The 22,108-nt window shown below is 36.0% G+C and overlaps 2 protein-coding genes across 3 annotated transcripts; both read right to left on the bottom strand.

Annotated features, from left to right (window-relative positions):
• Nucleotides 1-533: 533 nt before the first annotated feature.
• Nucleotides 534-3,083, bottom strand: LOC136226663 (putative disease resistance protein RGA4). 2 transcript variants are annotated; one of them, XM_066015280.1, is made up of 3 exons: nt 1,723-3,083; nt 1,333-1,406; nt 534-1,239 (listed from the first exon to the last, which is right to left on the bottom strand). In XM_066015280.1, the coding sequence occupies exon 1, from the start codon at nt 2,933-2,935 to the stop codon at nt 1,730-1,732; it is 1,206 nt and encodes a 401-aa protein (XP_065871352.1). In that variant the 5' UTR covers nt 2,936-3,083; the 3' UTR covers nt 534-1,239; nt 1,333-1,406; nt 1,723-1,729. The 2 variants fall into 2 exon arrangements, with proteins under 2 accessions (XP_065871352.1, XP_065871351.1); XM_066015279.1 differs by having other exon boundaries at nt 1,333-3,083.
• Nucleotides 3,084-4,579: 1,496 nt separating this feature from the next.
• Nucleotides 4,580-15,155, bottom strand: LOC136227289 (putative disease resistance protein RGA3). The gene is made up of 4 exons (XM_066015937.1): nt 14,862-15,155; nt 11,784-14,636; nt 11,177-11,693; nt 4,580-7,762 (listed from the first exon to the last, which is right to left on the bottom strand). The coding sequence occupies exons 1-3, from the start codon at nt 15,153-15,155 to the stop codon at nt 11,250-11,252; spliced, it is 3,591 nt and encodes a 1,196-aa protein (XP_065872009.1). The 3' UTR covers nt 4,580-7,762; nt 11,177-11,249.
• Nucleotides 15,156-22,108: the final 6,953 nt, after the last annotated feature.

Below are 22,108 nucleotides of genomic sequence, written 5' to 3'. Positions count from 1 at the left end.
TACCCAACGTTTATCTCTGGCTTCACGAATTGTGGAAGTCATATGGCCCCCCCTTCTCCCCGATCGGATCAAGGTTAATACTGACGGCTCGGTGACAGACGACTTTGGGGGTGCAGGGGCTGGTGGAATATTTAGGAATCGTTGGGGTTTTGCTCATGGTGCCTTGCCATCCCGCTTTCTCCTTGTTGTCCTTTTGAATTGCAAGGGGTCATTTATGCCATTCATATTGCCTAGTCCAAAGGCTGGAGATGTATTGGGTGGAAGCTGATTCTAGTTGTCGTCAATCTTTTACCTAAGAAGTCTACTCGGATCCCTTGACAGTTTAGGCAAGATTGTCTTAGCCTTGTCAGTCAAATGAGGATGGTGGTTTCACACTTTTCTGGGAAGAGTAACAGGGTGGTAGACTCATTAGCTAATCGCGGCAGAACTTTATCGGGTCCTCTTACTTGACACTCCTCCCTTCCATTTTGTTCTAATTTTATCTCCAATGACTTAGCATGCTTATCTCAATAATAACTCAAACAAAAACAATATATAGCAAATTCATATTCATTCCACTAATATCCCAAACGGACTCTTGTGGTTTATGCATTAATCTCCAATACAGAATCATAATCAATTACTCATCACTCAGGTTCTGAAGTAAATCAACAAAGTAACCTCTCTGCTCGGATTAACAGCACACTGAAATAATAACATAAATAAATGAACTTTTGGCAGGAGGGATCAATCCTCTCTTCTCTTAGACTTTACATAATTCAATACAAAATGAAGCACTTTGATAGATTTTATGCAGGAACAGTTAATGGAACAGGCTGAGGTCCCAATGAATCCTAAATTGAAGCACAAAGAACACAGTTCATCAATTTTAGAGAAGTAAACTCATAGAAGCAATTTATCGACAATCTATAGAACTTGGAACTTAGACTAGTAGAAATAATTGACGACCTTCCTAGCTTTGTTTTGAGAATTAATGTTCACCATATCAAGATAACCAAACAAGCTAAAATTTGCACAATTACCATCACTTTCCCACAAGTCAACCATAGCATAAAAAATCAAAACAAAATCTCAATCTCAAATAAACTATAAATAAAGAACAAGCTCTAACAAAATCGGTTGCACACAATTACCTTGGCAACTTTTGGTTCAGAAACTCTCTGGTTTAACTCGAACAAAAGCGCCCTTTTCGAGTACATTGTCACAGCAGAGCACCGTTTCTCTTTGTTTCTCAATAATCTGCCTCACAGAAAGGTCTGGAATTGATTGACCCAAACAAGGCTAAGCTTTTAAGCAAAACAAAATGAAGGAATAAAGAAGGTGTTAGGTTACCTTTGGATTTGTAGACCAAGAAAGGACTCCTCCTAGGAACTTTGGATTTGCACAAGTCGGATACGCTGATTTTTCTAGTAATTGAGTATGAAAATACAGGAATTCAAATAAGAGTTTTACATTCAAGTGCAAGAACTCACAAACAACTGATTATATTTAACACTTCACTCCAACATGTCAGACTAATTACATCAAACATAAGAATTTTTTTGCACGTGAGAGTATATGAAAACATTCCATGTAATTGTTTGGCAAACAGTTGTTCACATTTTATAATTTACTGCAAACAAGTGAAAGAACCATAATGATACCTGATTCACATATATGTTTTCTAAACATTTGATCGCATGTTTCTATAATGAATGTTTTATCATACAAAATCTTCCTTACCAACGTATCAACAACATATGGACAATGATATCAATGCTGGAAACAACCTTAAGCATCCAATGCTACTGCCTTCACTGTCAATCCCATAGAACTCATTACCTATGCGCTCCACTTTTCTCATGTGATTCATCTTAAGAAATTTAAGATGAGGAAGATCTCCAAGACGAGGAAGTTGTACACAATTGCAGCACCGTTCCAACCTAAGATCCACCAAATTGTTAATTACTACAAAAGAATCACCATCACCTGGACTCTTCATCCTCAACATCCACGATGGCCATTTTTCTCCCATGTAATACTTGATCTTTATTCTTTCTATGTTTGGATGAGGTTCAAGGCCTTCCAGCAGTTCCTCATCCATTGAGCTTCTATCATTTGCTCCATAACTCCATTCAAAACTAAGCCCTTGTATTTCGGCTTTCCCCTGCAAATTTGCTCTCTCAACTTCTTTCTTATTACCCACCTCCTCAAGCCTGGTTATTTTCAAGTCCCCACTTAGTTTGTTTAAGCACTCAAGTTCTTCAATACTACCTCCCCAGTTAGGACCCACAACAAATAATAGCAATGTTTCAAGACCATTTAGCTTCCCCAAACCAAATGGCATCTGGTGCTCATAAGAAAAAGCAATATGCTTTAAACTGACCAGATTGTTAATCTTCTTTCTAGGAAGCTTGGTAAGTTCCTTACATTCAAGGAATTTCAAAGTTTGAAGATTGCGGAGCTCGGTGATGGATTCAGGCAACTCTTTGATGTTAGAATTTGAGACATCCAAAGTTTGAAGACTGTGGAGCTTAGTGATTGATTCAGGCAATTCTTTGATGTTGGAATTTGACACATTCAAAGTTTGAAGACTGTGGAGCTTGCTGATGGATTCAGGCAACTTGTTGATGTTAGAATTTGAGAGATTCAAAGTTTGAAGATTGAAGAGCGTAGTGGTGAATTCAGGCAATTCTTTGATGCTAGAATTTGAGAGATTCAAAGTTCGAAGATTGTATAGCTTGGTGATTGACTCAGGCAGCTCTTTGGTTTTAGAAATGGAGACACCAAGATATCTCAAATGTTTCATTTTCACGATTGATGATGGCAATACTTCCATGTTAGAAACATTTATGTGTAGACTCCGCAACCTTTTCATCTTCCATATCTCTTGATTAGGAGCACCGCCGACGACAATAGTACGCGACCTCTTGGCCCCACCCATTAGAGCATCCATCGAATCTGGTGCAATTTGTTCATCAAAATATAAATGGTAGATGGGAAATGGTTCATCTAGGGATGACTTCTACCTATTAAATGTATCAAGCCCGCATAAATAGAATACACGATTATGCAGAAACTTATGCATCTTGCATGATATGACATCATTATAATCATCCTTTTCTGCATCTTGGAACAAGGAACTTGCAAGTAAGGCATCAAAACACTTGTTGCCCATGTCATATGAATCAACAATCCCCTCAGCCATCCATAACCAAATCATGTCTTCTTTTCTAATTAGGAAGTCTCTTGGAAAAATTGAACAGAATGCAAGGCATGAATGTAAATATGAGGGCAAGTGAAGAAAAATGAATTTGACCATAGACAAATAATCCAAATCGCCCCTTAGTATCATCAAAACAAAATAATCTGTAATCTTCAACCATGCTTCTTCATCCCTATCAAATCCCATTATCCCTCCTAAAAAATTTGCCATTAATGGAACTCCTCCACATCTATTTGCAATTTCCCTTCCTATAGCCTCTAAATTTGATGGGACTGGTGTTATTACATTTCTAAATGCTCTTTCCTTCAAAATGAACCAACACTCATCACGAGACAAGGAACTAAGCTGAAGACTATGATGTGATGAAGTCGCCATAATAGATGCCTCTTCTTCAAAAGCAGTTGTGACAAGAATAGCATTTCCATTGTTCGTACAAATTCTTGAGAACATAGTTTTTAAAAGATCCCACCACCTATGATCGTCGTTCCAAACATCATCTAGAACTAGAAGAAACTTTTTTCCTGCCAACTCTTTCTTAAGTTGTCTAAGAACTGCATCTTCATTGGTTAGGCCCCCCATCGATGCATTCAAAGATCGCAACATTTCTCCCAAAACTTTGTGTTCAGCATAGTTGGCAGCAACACACACCCATATTTTAACATCAAAAGGTTTTCTGGTTAAAGCCATGACTTTTTGACACACAAGCTTAGCTAAAGTCGTCTTTCCTATACCATGCGTTCCCGTAATGGAAACAAGGGTAAGTTGTTGATAGCAGGAACTAGGAAGCAGGTTGACAATTTGTGCTACATCAGCTTTCCTTCCTACAAATGAGTTCTCAATGATTGAGTCTGTTAGGAACCTTTTCTGAGACAACAAATTATCCAAATTGTGTTGGATTGAACTAAGCTGAAGGGATAGACTGTCCATCTGAAATTTTTGTAGTGACTGGTTCACTTTCTTAAGCTTAAGCGCCATTTTGAGACGAAATTTAGCCTTTCTGACAAAGTCCATGGCTCTTGACATTGAAGAGACTCTATGAACCTAATGTATAATTTAGAGATTAGTCTTCTTGGGATGATAATAACCATAAACTTCCATTTATGATAACAAAATCATTAAAATTTCATTCGATTAAACTAATAGCCATTATTTTGAATCTTCTAATAAATTTAATTTGAAATAAGTTTCATATTCAATGAAATTAAAACCACATAGTGATGAGATTATAGATACCTCCTGATTTTGAATCTGAAGTCGAATGGTTTCATAACCCAACTCAGAAAGCAAGTCGGCGGCTTCATAAGCTACTTCTTTCAGATTCCGTAGCCAGAATCTCGCATCCACCACCGTGTGTTGTTTCTCCTCTGCATCTTCCACTATATCAGCAAGCGCAACTAGTGATTGTCGAAGCTGGTTGAGTTCGTCTTCGAATCCCCAAAATCTTTTCAGATCTTCAAAGTCAACTGGCATTAACTTGATCAAGTTGGATAATATATGTTTCCCCACGTAAGTAAAGCCTGTATCAGCCATTAATGATACTGGAAGAGCTACCAAACCAAATTAGAGAGCGCGAGATATACAGGCGCTAGAAGAACATGGTATATCACCTTTGTCAACTAAAAAAACAAATCCAAAATTATCATTTAATTTTATTCCTAATATTTTAGAATAAAAAAAAAAAGTTAATTTTATCATATTTAATAGAAAATTTAAATAGACTGTATTCTGTATTTCATTTTTTTTATAAATCTTCCCATTACTCTGTTTGAAACTTCTTGTATATTAGTATTATTTAGATGAATCTTATACCAATTAAATTAAAACATTAATTATGTTTAAAATATTTATTTTATAAATGATATTGTAAAATATAACATGTTAAAATATCAATATTTAAATCTCACAGATACAAACACTTTACTTAAAACCAAAGTTCACATCAACACTACGCCATTTTCCCTTTCACATGACACATTAGATAGACATTTGTTTTCGTATCATCTGAATATTTTTCGTGACACTATTTTAAATTTTTATCATCTAAAAGGTTAAGTACAAACAACTTCAAATTACATGTTGTGTTACAATGATACACAGTGAGTACACTGTTACTACATATCAGTGGGCACACCGTTACTACACCAACAAGGCACTTAAGTTGGCATATGTATATAAACACATTTTCAATATGAATCAAATGTCTTGAGTCGTTATTCAGAAAAAGTCTATATTTAACGAAGCCCCCAAACTTTGAATCCCGACTTTGCCACTGTCTGAATCCTTGTGGTTGTTTGGGATTCGATGGAGCATGTTATGCGCCTTATTTGTTGTGAGATATTCCTGATGTCAAATTCGTTTGACAGTCATTAGCCAACCATAATGGTTTTCATCTGGCCAATCATTGTTAGATTTAGGCTTATTAAATTTAAGCCTCAGAATATTTTAAGCTCCACCATAGAATTATTGTTCACGTGTCTTGAAAACACGCTTGTGCCAATATCTCATGGGCCGAACTTGGACAAGAATATTTGACCTTAGGCTCAGGCACGTTAAGCCCACCTATTTTCTGGACGGGCTTAAAATTTATAAACATAACACAATCCGACCCAGTTCATCTATTAATATTAATTAATAAATTTATATATTAAAATTTACTTATAAATTTATTTTTTATTAAATTATATTTATTTTTTTTAGGTGGACTTATGTGGGTTGGGTTTGAGATTTGCTTTTCCAACCAATGTCCGCCTAAATAATAGCTGGCTAGACTGGGCTTGGACTGTGCATTTTTAGATAAAGGCGTGTTGGCCCCGACCCAGCTCGATCCATGAACAGATCTACTTATAATAACCTCTAAATCTAATGGTGACTGAACAAACAAACTTAGTCATTTTTTTGATTCATGACGTCTTTTTGCTATGTACGGCTTAGACTGATCTGCACACTTTAGTTATAGGTCACCCATAAAGTGGTAGTGTTGTGTGGAAAAATAAAGATTGTATATCAAAATCTAAAACATGTTAAAGGTTGTATACATCGTATATAATTTACCCGACTTAGAGGTGATATGTATATAGTAGGCCTAAATTTACATAATTTTTTTTTGGTTGACAAAAAGTTTAGGTAAGGGTAGGTCTACCCACTCCCAAGGTCAGGGCAAACCACAGACCTCCATGAGGGTTTACAGTGGAATTTACAGATCACCTACCAATGAGGGCTAAATTTTGACAAAGCCTTCCAATAATAAAAAAAAAAAAAAAAAAAAAAACGAGAATAATCAGCTTCAATTTTCTAGAAGAGCATAAGGAACAAAACAGCACAATTTCATTCTCAACCTTTGCTAAATGGCACAAACAGAAATTGATACATAGACATATATTATGTTTACCTTTTCTCCATAAGAAATTGCCTCTATATAGAAGGGGTTAATGGAATATACATCGGATGTATCAATTTCTGTTTTTAGAGATTTAAAATGATATGATTAAACCTTCCAAATTCTAAGTGACAAAGCATCGTTTTTAGACAAGTTGAAGCATGTAATAGCATCACTTTAAGCAATTCTAGAGACCAATTTATTACACTTTAGATCAATTTAAACAAATTCAAAAGACCAACCAACTATTACGCTTTAGTTCGCCGCCTTCAATAACAGTTCACCCTAGTCAGCACATCAAATTTGGATAGAGAGAATGCAAAATCATGCATTTTGCATTGCATAAAATTCCTATCCTCAACCCGTTCCAAAGCAATGCATCTTAAAGAAATGAATTCCAAAGCAAGATATTAATTATAAAACAGTGGTTACCATCAGTCAATGACCCAAACCAACCCTTCCGCCATGAAGATGAATCAATTCTTCTATAGTAATTGAAAAACCTATTCAATTTCTAGTTCTCCTATTTCACAGCAAAAGCAACAAGATTGCCAAATACAACCCCAATAATAAGAAGTTTGATAATCATTGCATATAATTTCCATGTAAAAAACATTAAACCTAACCGATATCATGCAAAATGACATCACGTGAATGATGTTAGTTTCGCTCCTTTGAGGCTAAAAGGCACGTGCGGAGGAGTTCCAACGAAGACAACGATCGGAGCTCCGACCTCCTTATACGAAAGAACCTTCTAGAATCCCACTAGACAAAGGATTCCTCCCAGAACTCGAACTCCTTGAGGGATACGGAATTCTAAACTCACAAGGATTCCTAAAGGGATGAAAAGCTTAACCTAAAAAACCCTATAAATAAATAGGTATTGACACAAGATTCCGTGCGCTATCTCATAACTAGTTCATACAAACATTAAAACTAAACAAGTGAGCTTTTTAGGAATCATAATTTGCTTAATAATACAAGTTACAACAAATGTATACATGTTTTTGTAATGCTTATATTATAACGTATGAAATCTTTGTTCCAACAGAAAAGAGGCATCTTACTTTTTCTCAAGTGCAGTATCCTCATTCTCTGTTATATTATCTTCGTCTTCATCCCCATTATCGGCCTCCAAAAAGTACATCTAATACAATGGCTGATCATTTAAAGTTTTGCTTCTGAAAAACATCCAAAATGTAAAAAAACATTCAATGAAAAGCACTCACTTTGAACAGAAATTGTTATTGTTTTAAGAAATCATATAGCAATTGGGAATTTTCACAAGTACCTACTACAACAACAACAACAACAACAAAGCCTTAGTCCCGAAATGATTCGGGGTCGGCTAACATGAACCATCATATAAAACCGTGAAAATCAAGTCGTGTCAGCGACACAGATTCGCTCCCTCCACTCCGTCCTATCCACTACCATATTTTCCTCAATTCCCAATAAACTCATATCACTCTCGATCACCCTCCTCCAAGTTTGCTTAGGTCTTCCCCTACCCCTCACCACTACATCCCTTTGCCACTCTTCGGTTCTCCTAACCGGCGCATCAAGCGCTCTACGTCTCACATGGCCAAACCACCTTAGTCGGTTTTCTCTCATTTTATTCTCAATAGATGTAACCCCTACTTTTGTCCTAATTATTTCATTACGCACCCGGTCCTTTCTCGTGTGACCACACATCCATCTCAACATACGCATCTCCGCCACCGACATCTTATGGATGTGGCAGTGTTTCACTGCCCAACACTCCGTACCATATAACAATGCTGGTCTAATTGCCGTCCGGTAGAATTTTCCCTTCAATCTATTAGGCATGCCGGGATCACAAAGGAAACCCGTAGCACTCTTCCACTTCGACCAACCAGCTTTAATCCTATGGGCAACATCTCCATCTACTTCTCCATCCGTTTGGATAATAGATCCTAAATACCGGAAGCAATCCGAGGCCTGAACAACTCTCCCATCTAGGGTGATTGTCCCTGCCTCCCTACTCCTACGGCCGCTAAACTTACACTCCAAATATTCTGTCTTACTTCGACTCAACTTAAAGCCTCTAGATTCTAGAGTTTGCCTCCATAGTTCCAACTTCATCTCCACTCCTTCTTTCGTCTCATCAACCAACACAATATCATCTGCAAACAGCATGCACCATGGTATACCATCTTGAAGTGAACTTGTTAGTTCATCCATAACGATGGCAAAAAGAAATGGGCTTAGTGCGGAACCTTGATGCACTCCAATCGTAATAGGAAACTCTTCAGTTTTCCCAACACTAGTACGTACACTCGTGCATACTCCCTCATACATGTCCTTTATGATGTCAATATATTTCCGCGAAATGCCTTTCCTTATCAAGGCCCACCAAAGTACTTCCCTTGGTACCTTATCATATGCTTTCTCCAAGTCAATGAAAACCATATGCAAGTCTTTCTTCTTATTTCGATAGTGCTCCATTAATTGTCTCATTAGATGGATGGCTTCCATAGTTGATCTTCCCGGCATAAAGCCAAACTGGTTTTCCGAGATCTTCACCGTCCTCCTTAGCCTTTGTTCAATCACTCGCTCCCAAAGTTTCATAGTGTGACTCATTAATTTGATTCCCCGATAGTTGGCACAATCTTGGACATCGCCTTTGTTCTTATACAAAGGGATTAAGGTACTTTTCCTCCATTCTGATGGCATCTTATTGTTTCTCCAAATTTTGTTGAAGAACGTCGTCAACCATTCGATTCCTCTTTCTCCCAAACATCTCCAAATCTCAATAGGGATGCCATCAGGTCCTACTGCTTTCTTCAACTTCATCTTACTTAATGCCATTTTGACTTCACCCTTTTGAATTCTCCGCAGGCATTCATGATTTATCATATCGTGATGGATACTTATATCTCCAACATCTTGTTGGCGATCTCCATTAAATAAGTCATCAAAATAGGACCTCCATCGTTCCTTGATATCCTTATCTCCAACTAGGACTTTCTGGTCCACATCCTTCACACATTTAACTTTTCCGAGATCTCGCGTCTTCCTATCTCTCATCCGAGCAATTCTATATATGTCTCTTTCCCCTTCTTTCGTATCCAATCTTGTATACAGATCCCGATTCACCTTTGCTCTAGCATCTCGTATGACCTTCTTTACTTCCCTTTTAGCCTCTTTGTATTTTTCGTAGTTCTCGTCACTCCTACATTTCCCCAATAGTTTATAGGATTCTCTCTTACTCTTTACTGCTTGTCGTACTTCTTCTGTCCACCAAGATGTGTCCTTACCCGGTGGCATGCTACCTTTAGATTCCCCTAGAACTTCCTTCGCTACTTCCCTTATACTATGCTCCATCTTATTCCATATTGAATCTATATCTGAATCCATATTGCAAGTCCAAATATCTTTTTTGGTCATCTCATCCACAAATTTTTGTTGATTCTCCCCTTGCAATTTCCACCACTTAATCTTAGTCTCTACTTGAGGTGTTTGTTTTCTTATACATTTCCTACTTCGAAAATCTAGCACCACTACTCTATGTTGGGTTGTCGTACTCTCACCAGGGATCACCTTACAATCAATATAACTCTTTCTCCAAGCACTCCTTACTAAGAAGAAGTCAATTTGGCTCGCATTACCGCCACTCCGATAAGTCACTAAGTGGGATGTTCTCTTCATAAACCATGTGTTCATGATACTCAAGTCATAGGCTGATGCGAATTCCAAAATATCATTTCCTGCTTCATTCTTATCTCCAAAACCATACCCTCCATGAACACTCTCAAACCCATCTCGCCTAGAACCCACGTGTCCATTGAGATCACCCCCTAGTACCATTTTTTCATCCCTAGGAACCTGTTGCACCACTTCCTCTAAGTCATCCCAAAAAGCTTGTCTTATAGACACATCTAATCCTATTTGTGGCGCATATGCACTAATGACATTCACAACCTCATCCCCTATCACTAGCTTAACACTCATAATTCTATCGCTCTTCCTAGACACCGCTACTACCTCATCAATATACTCCCTATCAATAAGAATACCTACTCCATTTCTACCCTTATCCTTTCCTGAGTACCAAAGCTTATAACCCCAAGGAGCTATCTCTCTAGCCTTGGCTCCAACCCACTTGGTTTCTTGTAGGCATAATATATTTATTCTCCTCCTCTTCATAACATCTACAATTTCAGCTAATCTTCCTGTCAAAGAACCTATGTTCCATGTCCCAAAGCGTAACCTACTACCCTTACCCCTACCCCTACCATTACCGTGGACTAGCTTATTTACCCGCAACCCTTGCATATTTGACACCACCCCCGGGTCCTGGGGTGGCGCGCCGCTTCGGGGCGACGACCTAGCAACCCTTGCACATTTATCACTACACCCGGGTCTAGGAAGTGCAGCGCGTCGCTGAGTAGGGAACGCCCCAACGGTATTTATATTATGGTTCATGTCATAAGATGTGGCTAAGTTTTACGCTGGCCGCCACAAACCTACCGCAACCCTCCTCCTTTGTCCGGGCTTGGGACCGGCTGTAAAGGCCACCAAGTGACCCTCACAGGCGGAGTTCACAAGTACCTACTATCTCAAGAAATTACCTGATGACCTTCTCATGGAGGATTATATGAGCATCTTGGAGCCAAACTGAATCAAATAAAAAAATTGATCCAACTAATATCCCAAACGGACTCTGACCTTCGATACAGGTGAAAACTCAACTTTGATTCCTGTGCTGATCAAACACAGCAACCATTCAGATATACTTTCCGTAAGAATGGGACAGCAGTTAAGGCTGAGGCGCGTTAAACTGGAGAGGCGTTGTATGATTACAGCTGTTGATGGAAACTCAATATGCCTACAGTCATCCAGAGAAAGGTACTGAAGGGACTGAAGATTTGTGAACCATTCTGGCAATGCTTCCATTGTTGTGAATCCCATTATCTTCAATGATTTCAGGACAGTAAGGTGTTGAAGTTGTTTTGGTATAGAACACATTTCACGACCAAAAAAATCAGATCCCCATATTTCTAACACTTCAAGGCAGGGGAGGTCTTTGATTCCATTCAGATAACGAAAATCATCCAAGTCCTCTGAGAATGCACCAATACTTAAATTCTGCAACCGATTGAGTTTGCATAATATCCCCTCAGGAAAATATCTCAATCTTTTACAACAATATATCTCTAAGGAGGTTAAACAGCTTACCTTCCCTAGATCTTCTGGAATAAACATCATCCATTCACATCTTGTCACACTTAATTCCATGAAACACTCGTCAGATTGAAGCCAATTTCGAAGATAAGTTACTTTTGAACATCCAGCAATTGATAGACTTGTAAGAGAAGCAAAGGACTGTTGCTTATCAGTTAAGAGCCTCAGTTCCTCACAATCTCTGATTTCTAGCTTCACAAGTTCAGACAGATCACTCATCGGGAAACCTGTCAATTTAGAACAAGACTGAATGGACAAATTCTCAAGACAAGGGAACACAACAACATTATTGCCATAAGATGGAAAGCTCCATTCAGTCAAATTATCCATCCAGCTTATGGACAATGATTGCAATGCTGGAAATAACCTCAAGCATCCAATGCTACTGCCTTTAATGTCAATCCCATAGAAATCGTTATCTATGCGCTTCACTTTTCCCATGTGATTCATCTTCAGAAATTTAAGATGAGGAAGATCTCCAAGGCAAGGGAGTTGTACACAGTTGCAGCACCATTCTAACGTGAGATCCACCAGATTATTAATCACACCAAAAGAATTACCATTACCTGGACTCTTCATCCTGAACATCCATGATGGCCATTTTACTCCCATGTAATACTTGACCTTTATCCTTTCTATGTTTGGATGAGGTTGAAGGCCTTCCAGCAGTTCCTCGTCCCTTAAACTTCTATGATTTGCACCATAACTCCATTGAAAAACAAGTCCTTGTATTTCTGCTTTCCCCTGCAAATTTGCTCGTGCAACTTCTTCCTTATCACACACCTCCTCAAGCCTGGTTATTTTCAAGTTCCCTCTTAGTTTGTTTAAGAATTGAAGTTCTTCCATGCTACCTCCCCAGTTGGGATCCACAACAAAGAATAACAATGTTTCAAGACCATTTAGCTTCCCCAAACCGAATGGCATCGGGTTCTCATAAGAAAAAGAAATGTGCTTCAAACTGATCAGATTGTTAATCTTCCTTCTAGGAAGCTTGGTAAGTTCCTTGCATTCAAGGAATTTTAAAGTTTGAAGATTGCAGAGCTCAGTGATGGAATCACGCAACTCTTTGATGTCAGAATTTGAGACATCCAAGGTTTGCAGATTGTGAAGCTTGCTGATGGATTTAGGCAATTCTTTGATGTTGGAATTTGAGAGATTCGAAGTTTCAAGACTATGGAGCTTAACGATAGATTCAGGCAACTCATTGATGTTAGAATTTGAGAGATTCAAAGTTTGAAGATTGAAGAGCTTGGTGATGAACTCAGGCAACCCTTTGATGCTAGAATTTGAGAGATTCAAAGTTCGAAGATTGTACAGCTTGGTAATTGACTCAGACAACTCTTTGGTTTTAGTAATTGAGACATCGAGATATCTCAAATCATTCATTTCCCCGATTGCTGATGGCAATACTTCCATATCAGCAACATTTAAGTACAGACTCCACAACCTTTTTACCTTCCATATCTCTTCATTGGGAGCACCGACCACGATAAGAGTACGCAACCTCTTGGCCCCACCCTTTAGAGCATTCATCGAATCTGCTACATGCTGATAATCTGTATATAAATAATTGATGGAGGATGTTTCAGGTGCGCACAAATATAATAAACTATCATGCACAAGATCATTCATCTTGCATAATATGACATCATCATAATCATCCATTTCTGCATCTTGGAACAAGGAACTTGCAAATAAGGCATCAAAGCACTTGTTGCCCATGTCACATGACTCAACAATTCCCTCAGCAATCCATAACCATATCAACTCTTCCTTTCTAAATAGGAAGTCTTTTGGAAACTTTGAACAGAATACGAGGCATGGCTTTAGATATGAGGGCAAGTGATGAAAAAATTGTTCGACCTTAGCAAAATAATCCTGATTCTTCATTTCTATCCAAGTGTAGCTATTTCTAATTTTCGACCATGCTTCTTCATCCCTATTAAATCCCATTATCCCTCCTGAAACTTTTGCAATCAATGGAATTCCTCTACAAAGTTTTGCAATCTCCCTTCCTATATCAATTAAATTTGATGGGACTGGTGATGTTGCATTTCTAAATGCCTTTTCCTTTAAAATGAACCAACACTCATCATTAGACAAGGAATTAAGCTGATAACTATGCTGAGATGAAATCCCTATAGAGGATGCAACATTTTCAAAACAAGTTATGACAAGAATAGCATTTCCATTGTTTGTACAAATTCTTGACAACAAAGTTTTTAAAAGATCCCACTGTCTAGGATCGGCGTCCCAAACATTATCTAGAACTAGAAGAAATTTTTTACCCACCAACTCTTCCTTAAGTTGTTGAAGAATTGCATCCTGGCTGGTTAAGTCCCCCTTCGAAGCATTCAAAGATTGCAACATTCCTCCCAAAATTTTGTGTACACTCAAGTTGTCAAAAACACACAACCATATTGTAACATCAAAAGGTTTTCTGGTTAAAGCCATGACTCTTTGACACACAAGTTTAGCTAAAGTCGTCTTTCCTACACCTTCCCCTCCTATAATGGAAACAACCGTAAGTTGTTGATAGCAGGAGCTAGTAATCAGGTTGACAATTTTTACTGCATCAGCTTTCCTTCCTACAACTGAGTTGTTGATAGCAGGAGTTTGAAACATTATACTCTCCAAATTGTGTGGGATTGAACTAAGTCCAAGGGATAGACCGTCCCTCAGAATAGTTTGTAGTGACTGATTCACTATCTCAAGATGCACCATTAGGCCACTCCCGATAGTTTGTAGTGACTGGTTCACTTTCTTAAGCTTAGGCACCATTTGGCCAAGAAATTTAGTCTTTCTGACATTGTCGATGGCTCTTGAAATTGAAGAGAAGCTATGAACCTAGTTGGAAAAGCATGTATAACTTAGATAGTAGTTTTCCTGGAATGATAATTAATAACCATAAATTTCTATTTGTGATTAAGAACAAAATAACCTCCTAGTTTTGAATCTTCTAATAATTTTACTCTTTTCTTAGTTCAGAAACTATAAATTCGTACAACTAAGTTCCATATTCCGTGAATTCAAAATTTAATTGACGACCTAGCTATCAGATTATATAGATACCTCCTGATTTTGAATCTGAAATCGAGTAGTTTCGTAAGCCAACTCAGAAAGCAAGTCGTCGGCTTCATAAGCTACTTCTTTCAGATTTCTCAGCCACCCTCTAACATCCGCCAGTGTCTGTTGTTTCTCCTCTGCATCTTCAACTAGGTCAGCAATGGAAACTAGTGATTGTTGAAGCTGGTTGAGTTCGTCTTCAAATCCCCAAAATCTTTTCAGATTTTCGAAGTCAATTGGAATTAACTTGATCAAGTTGGATAGTAGTTTCCCCACGTAGGTAAAGCCTCTCTCAGCCATTGCTAATGATAGTGGAAGAGCTACCAAATAAAATTTGAGAGAGAGAGAAGTAGAAGACGATCGAATATCTTGAAAGTTGAAAGGCAATATAGAAAAAATGAAAAAAAAAAAAAAAAAAAAAAAAATTGTTTACCAAATATGGCTTATTACTGTACATCAAAGTCAAACCATGAAGGTAGGAGTGAACATCGTTTCGGTTGGTTAACCGAACCGAACTTTCGGTTAATCAAACCGAAATTCGTACTATTTTCATAATCGAACCGAACGAAATAAGATTGATAAACGAATTTTCTTTAATCGAAAATTTTTGGTTCGGTTCGGTTAGCGATTGAATAACCGAAAACTCATAATATTTAATTTTTGTATATTTTGTTTAATTGGTTTTCAAATAATGCTCTTGTATAATAGTTACAATTGAAGAAATTAAAGACTAATGGACCAAAATTCATATATATAAAGATAAAAGTATATTTTTTAAGGGTTGGATTTTATATTTTATAAGTTATTTATATATGTAAAAACAAAATTACATTTTTATATTTATATAATAAGTTTGGTTCAGTTATTGGTTATACCGATATATTTTTCAGTAACCGAACCGATAACCGATTACCAAAGTAAGCCAAAATTAAAATCGAACCGAACCAGAATGTTAAAATAACCGAACTAAATTAAAACTTTTGGTACAATTATCAGTTTGGTAATCGGTTACCGGTTATTTTGCTCATCTCTAGATGAAGGTGGCCAACCAAATTTACATAAAAAAATAATAATAGTTTGGTAAGGTTTTTTTTTTTTTTTTAAGAATGTATTGAATTAAATTAAATCTAAAAAGAGAACATCGGAAATAAACGGTGGTGGACATGCCCACTCACCATAATCAGAACTAGAACTAACAGTCTTCGCCAAGGAATGAGTTGATAGGTTCGCTGATCGTTTAATAAATGAGATCGAAACTAGGTTCAAATATATTAATAAAAAACAACAATCTTGTATAACATTAGATCAATATGACAGGTTGAAATTTTGATGTGCACAACTTCGTAACAATCAGATTGAATTTTCACGTGAGATAGATCAAAAGATTTGATCCAACTTAAAACCTCTTTAACTGCTATAGCTTTTGCTACCGTCGGGTTGATCAAGTAAGAGAACCCCATCTTCCTTGCACGCAAACAGCTACCCGTATGATCATGAATCAGCATACCAGTTGAAGTGAACTCCTCTTCCTTACACATTCTAGCATCAATGTTACAAATTAAGGATCCCTGCAACGGCTTCCTCCATTTGATCAATCCTTCAACTGATCCCGTCTGTTGTAATTCTTTCACCCAAGTAACCGACATCCAGTCTTGGAGCTCGATATAAGCTGCTGGCAGCACCGTCCCAGCAATGCAGAATTTCTTCTCCCAAACCGTACGGTTCCGATTTTTCCACAATTGTCATAGAATAATTGATATTATCTCAATCGAAGATGGATTAATTTCCAATAACTGAACGAACCAACTGAAAAAGTCACAGACTCCGTCCATTCTGTCATCAGAATAAAAGCTCCCTCATAAGTGTCTTACAAAGAAGCATGTTAGGAAAATATGACTTTCATTCTCGCCAGTATCATTACATGTCGGGCACCGATTGGGCAAAGTGATGTGTCTTGTATTGAGGTTGGACAAAGATGGAAGACATTGAGATAGCACCCGCCAGAGAAAATTCTTAACCTTTGGTGCAACAATTATTTTCCACAACTTCTTCTAGATACCTGCGTTTGTCGTCAAGGGCTCGTCTTCGGAGGCATTTACCGCCAGAATGTATCCGCTCTTCACTGAATACACCCCATTCGGAGTGTGTTGCTAGAACCACGAGTCACCGGCCCAAGGTCTCCCATTTGGAATTGATAAGATGAGTCGTTCATCTCTTGCGTTGAATAATCTATGTATCAGTTGTTTATGTCAGCTGCCCGTTTGGTCCATTAAATCCTTCACCATCTCCATTGGTTCTTCAAGCGACGGAGTACTGATAGCGTATGGATTCAAGCTATCTGGAAGCCAAGGACTGCTCCATATGTTAGTAGTAGTGCATGCTCCAATTTTTCGACAGAGACCTGATGCAATGTTCACACGCCCCGGACCCCAGCAACCATGATATTCAGAAAATTTTAAACATATTCAGAAAATTTTAAATGGAAATATACCTCGAGATCAGCGGATTGGTCGTGATCATCTCTTTCCGGGGATGACGGATTGCTTGCCATTACACGTATAATCAAGGGTTTAGGAATGAATTGAGATTTGAGAGAGTTTTAGAGGGTTTAGGATTTTTCAAATATAGGGTAAGGGATAGTATCATCTTTTTTCGAGGCTGAGTATATGAATTTGGGACTGGGAATAGTAATCCACCATCAAAAACACAAGCGAGGTCGCATAGATAGACTGCCACTCCTAAAAAATTAATTTTTCTTTGTAAAATTTAAAATTAATTTTAATTATAATTCAATCATACAAATTATCTCTTCTTCTTTTTTTGGTTAGTTATCGTCTCTTAATAACAATAGCGTAATAAGAGATTTCAAAATTTATTTTACAATTTTTCTCTTAACATTAATAGGGATATGTTACAAATGTAGCTATATTTTTATTTGGGAAAAGCAAATTCAGCCTATGTTTAAAAATAATATAATTTTAAAGTCAAGATTGACGAGACAATACTATTTCAATGCCATTATTAAAAATTATGTTTGGTTCTAAAAAAAAGAATTAAGTTTGATAATATGTTTTAGTTGTAATTTTGTACTCAATTATGATATTCATGTATTTGAGCCAACTCTAATCCCTAATCCATAAGATTACATCTGGCGAAAAAAAACTGCCCAGAAAATTATCAAAAAATTCCAGAAAATGTAAAACATTATTCTGAGAAACTTTAATTCTTGGGTCGAAGCGGGATTTCTTACGGCTAAGTCCCAATAAAACTTGTTCCTTAAATTTATCAACTTTACATGCTTCAACAATTTGTTGGGTCAAAACCGTAAAGAATCTCGCTTTGAGCCAAGAATTAAAGTTTCTTAAAATGATGTTTTACATGTTTTGGAATTTATTGATAATTTTCTGGGTATGTTTTTTGTCCTACTTACATTGTTCCGACAGTGTACGAAATTGTTCCAAATCAGTTTACCATTTGTTCCAAATCAGTGTACCATTTGTTATCATTTGTTCCAACATAATACGTATATTGTTCCAACAGAAAATTGTTTTATTTCTTTTCTTTAAAATACATTTTTCCGACATTTCTAACGTCGTTTTTCAAAATTTTTTATACTATTAGACTCGTATAAATTACACGGTCATTTTAAGATCCCTGAAGCTCAAGTAAAAGAATTTCCGGTGAACGGAATCCGGGTGGGCGTTTTCTGGCGAGAAAAAAATTGCCCAGAAAATTCTCAAAAAAATTCAGAAAATGTAAAACATTATTCTAAGAAACTTTAATTCTTGGGTCGAAGCGGGATTTCTTACGGTTTAGTCCTAATAAAACTTGTTCCTTAATTTTATCCATTACATGCTTCAATAATTTGTTGGGTCAAAACTGTAAGGAATCTCGCTTTGAGCCAAGAATTAAAGTTTCTTAAAATGATGTTTTACATGTTTTGGAATTTTTTGATAATTTTCTGGGCACGTTTTTTGTCCTACTTACATTGTTCCGACAGTGTACGAAATTTTTCCAAATTAGTTTACCATTTGTTCCAACATAATAGTTATATTTTTCCAACAGAAAATTATTTTATTTTTTTTTTTAAATACATTTTTCCGACATTTCTAACCTCGTTTTTCGAAAAATTTTATACTATTAGACTCGTCTAAATTAGACGGTCATTTTAAGATCCCTGATACTCAAGTAAAAAAATTTCCGGTGAACGGAATCCGGGTGGCGTTTTCTGGCGAGAAAAACGTTGCCCAGAAAATTCTCAAAAAATTATAGAAAATGTAAAACATTATTCTAAGAAACTTTAATTCTTGGGTCGACGCGGGATTTCTTACGGTTTAGTCCCAATAAAACTTGTTCCTTAATTTTATCCATTTTATATGCTTCAACAATTTATTGGGACTAAACCGTAAGAAATCCTACTTCGAATCAATAATTAAAGTTTCTCCAAATAATGTTGTACATTTTCTGGAATATTTTGAGAATTTTCTGGACACTTTCAGATTTCTCACCGGAAAACGCCCATCTAATCGCCGGATTCCGTTGATTTGTGATTAAACCGTAAGAAATCTCACTTTGAGTCAAGAATTAAAGTTTCTGAGAATGATGTTTTACATTTTTTGGAATTTTTTGACAATTTTCTGGACATTTTTTCTTACAGAAAAACAGATCGCCGGATTCCGTTCGCCGGAAATTTTTTTTACCCGAGCTTCTGGGATCTTAAAATGACCGTCTAATTAAGACGAGTCCAACGGTATAATTTTTTTTGAAAAACTAGGTTGGAAAAGTCGGGAAAATACATTTTAAAGAAAAAAATAAAACAATTTTCTCTTTCATTTTATTTACAAATTTACCACTCCTTTTGGTTAATTACAAAATTGGTTCTTGTCACACAATAAGGCTTGTCACACCATAAGGAATGTGTCACACCTGATTTCTCCTCTATATATATATATATATATATATATATATATATATATATATATATATATATAGAAGTTTTCACGCTAATATCAATAACGATTTCTTATGGTATTAAAATCTCATCTAATTAACGTCAGTCAACTGTTCACACTTCACACAATATTCTTTATAAAAAAAGCTAAATTAATGTTATGAAATAATTTGAAGGGAAAAGTACAAAAATAAACCTCGTGGTTACACCTATTTTCGAACAACACTTATGTGGTTTAAAAGTTTGCAAAGTGGTACGTTGAGGTTCATTCCGTTAGCAAATACATACCAAATTGACTAACGGTGTTAAAAGTCAAAAGGAAAAGAATTAATTTAGTCCTTATATTTATTTATTTTATAAATTAACCTCCCTTATTATCTAATTATCACAAACAAACCCTAAAATAAAAAATAAAAATCAATTACACCATCTTCTCCGTCTCTTTTTTATTTTTTATTTTTCTTCTCTTTTCTCTCTCCTCTTTTTCTCTCTCCGCTTTCTTAATTTCTTTAAGAATTCAATTGAATTTTGCTAATCCATCAAAAATAAAGAAGAAGAAGTCTCACATAATTAATTGAGGGGAAAAGTAGAAACTGTTGAATATGAATTTCATCAAAATCAATTCATTATCTTCATTTTCTTTCGCCAGGTTCTGCTTCATTCAACAAAGGTTGTTCTGGTTCAAGCACATATGTAGCCTCGACTATTTTTTTTCACAATGATGAATTTTGGAATCAGAACTATGAAGATCGAACGGAGTCTTATTCGGGAGCATCGACATTAATTCCTTTCTTCCGGGTGAGTGTAGTTAGGCAACACGATACCAGCGACTATGTACATTCTGATAAACCAGATTGTGGGCTAGAAGTGGTCCACCAGGTGCACAGACCCAAGATAGTTTTCTCGAGCCTCCTAATTTCAACCGGTTCACTTCAGATAATTATGATAATTTGTCAGATAGAAGCTTGGAGGAGCAAGAGCAACAACTTCTGGATTGGAGGAGTTTGTCACGAGCAACTTATATGGAGGAAGATGTTGAAACGGGAGGGAATGTAAATCTACATTTTGATGACATTTATAGCAGGCCGGCTCAGAGTCCCACGGAATATCGAGAATCTCATCAGAGTTTTTGATCATAACTGGCAGTAACCTCTGTAGTTAGTTATATGAATGAGGTTATTATTGTCAGGAATTAATGTGGGATGCATACATGTTTCTAAGAATGGGATTGATGGATTAGAAAAATTCAATTGATTTTAGAAAGAAAAAAGAGGAGAGAGACAAGAGAGAAAAAAAGAGGAGAGAGAAAGGAGAAGAAAAATAAAAAATAAAAAAGAAATGGAGAATATGGTGTAAATTTTTATTTTTTATTTTGGGGTTCTTTGTGATAATTAGATAATAAAGGGGGTTAATTTACAAAATAAATAAATATAAGGACTAAATTAACTCTTTTTCTTTTGAACTAGCATGAACCTCTTGCAATGCACGGGATGCTTTATAATATTCTGGTGGAAAGAAAAATTAAGCGATGATTTAAAATTATAGTAATCAATAAAATTTAAATTTATAAAAAAAAATTACATATCATAATTCTGATTTATAGATTTTGTTAGAATAACATTGCATGGGTTTTTTTTTTTTTTTACATTTTCGTTTGCATATCCCATAGATTCGTGACTTGAGCGGGTAATTTGATGACAATTAAAACAAATTGAATTTGTTTGCTAATTACTCCATTTTTTTTTTATTTTTCTTGATTGATTTCAAAATGAATTTTATTTTTTAAAAATCATCAAAGAAAAATTGACGATCTCAAAATAGAAAAATTCAAAGACTTGATGATTTTGAAAAATAAAATACTTAGTTTCAGAATAAATGTGACACTAAACAATTTTAATTCTTGAAATTTTTCATTTTGAAGTCGATAACATTCATTTTTATAGTTTCAAACCTTTTCAAATGCTAGTTTGACATTTCGTGAAAGCAGAGGAGTTTTCTTTGGAACTTTACCCTAAAAAAATGCTCAACTTCATTTCGATTTGGAGTCCAAGTGTTTTAAAGATAAAAAATATCATTGATTGTCAGAAATATAATTTAAATTTAATTTTTTTTTATAATAACTGTGATTTAAAATATTATTTTATAATATACCACATACTTATGTTTACAAATAAGACAAACATTTATATTTGGTTTTTCACATTTTCTTTTGGATTCTATCACTTCTATTAGATATTGATTGGAAATTAGTAAATTGCTATTTCAGTTTATTTTTTAGTTTTGCTCCATGCAAAAACACGGT

The sequence above is a fragment of the Euphorbia lathyris genome, chromosome 4, assembly GCF_963576675.1.
Source record: "Euphorbia lathyris chromosome 4, ddEupLath1.1, whole genome shotgun sequence".
NCBI lineage: Eukaryota > Viridiplantae > Streptophyta > Magnoliopsida > Malpighiales > Euphorbiaceae > Euphorbia > Euphorbia lathyris.
This window is presented reverse-complemented; position numbering and strand designations above follow the sequence as displayed.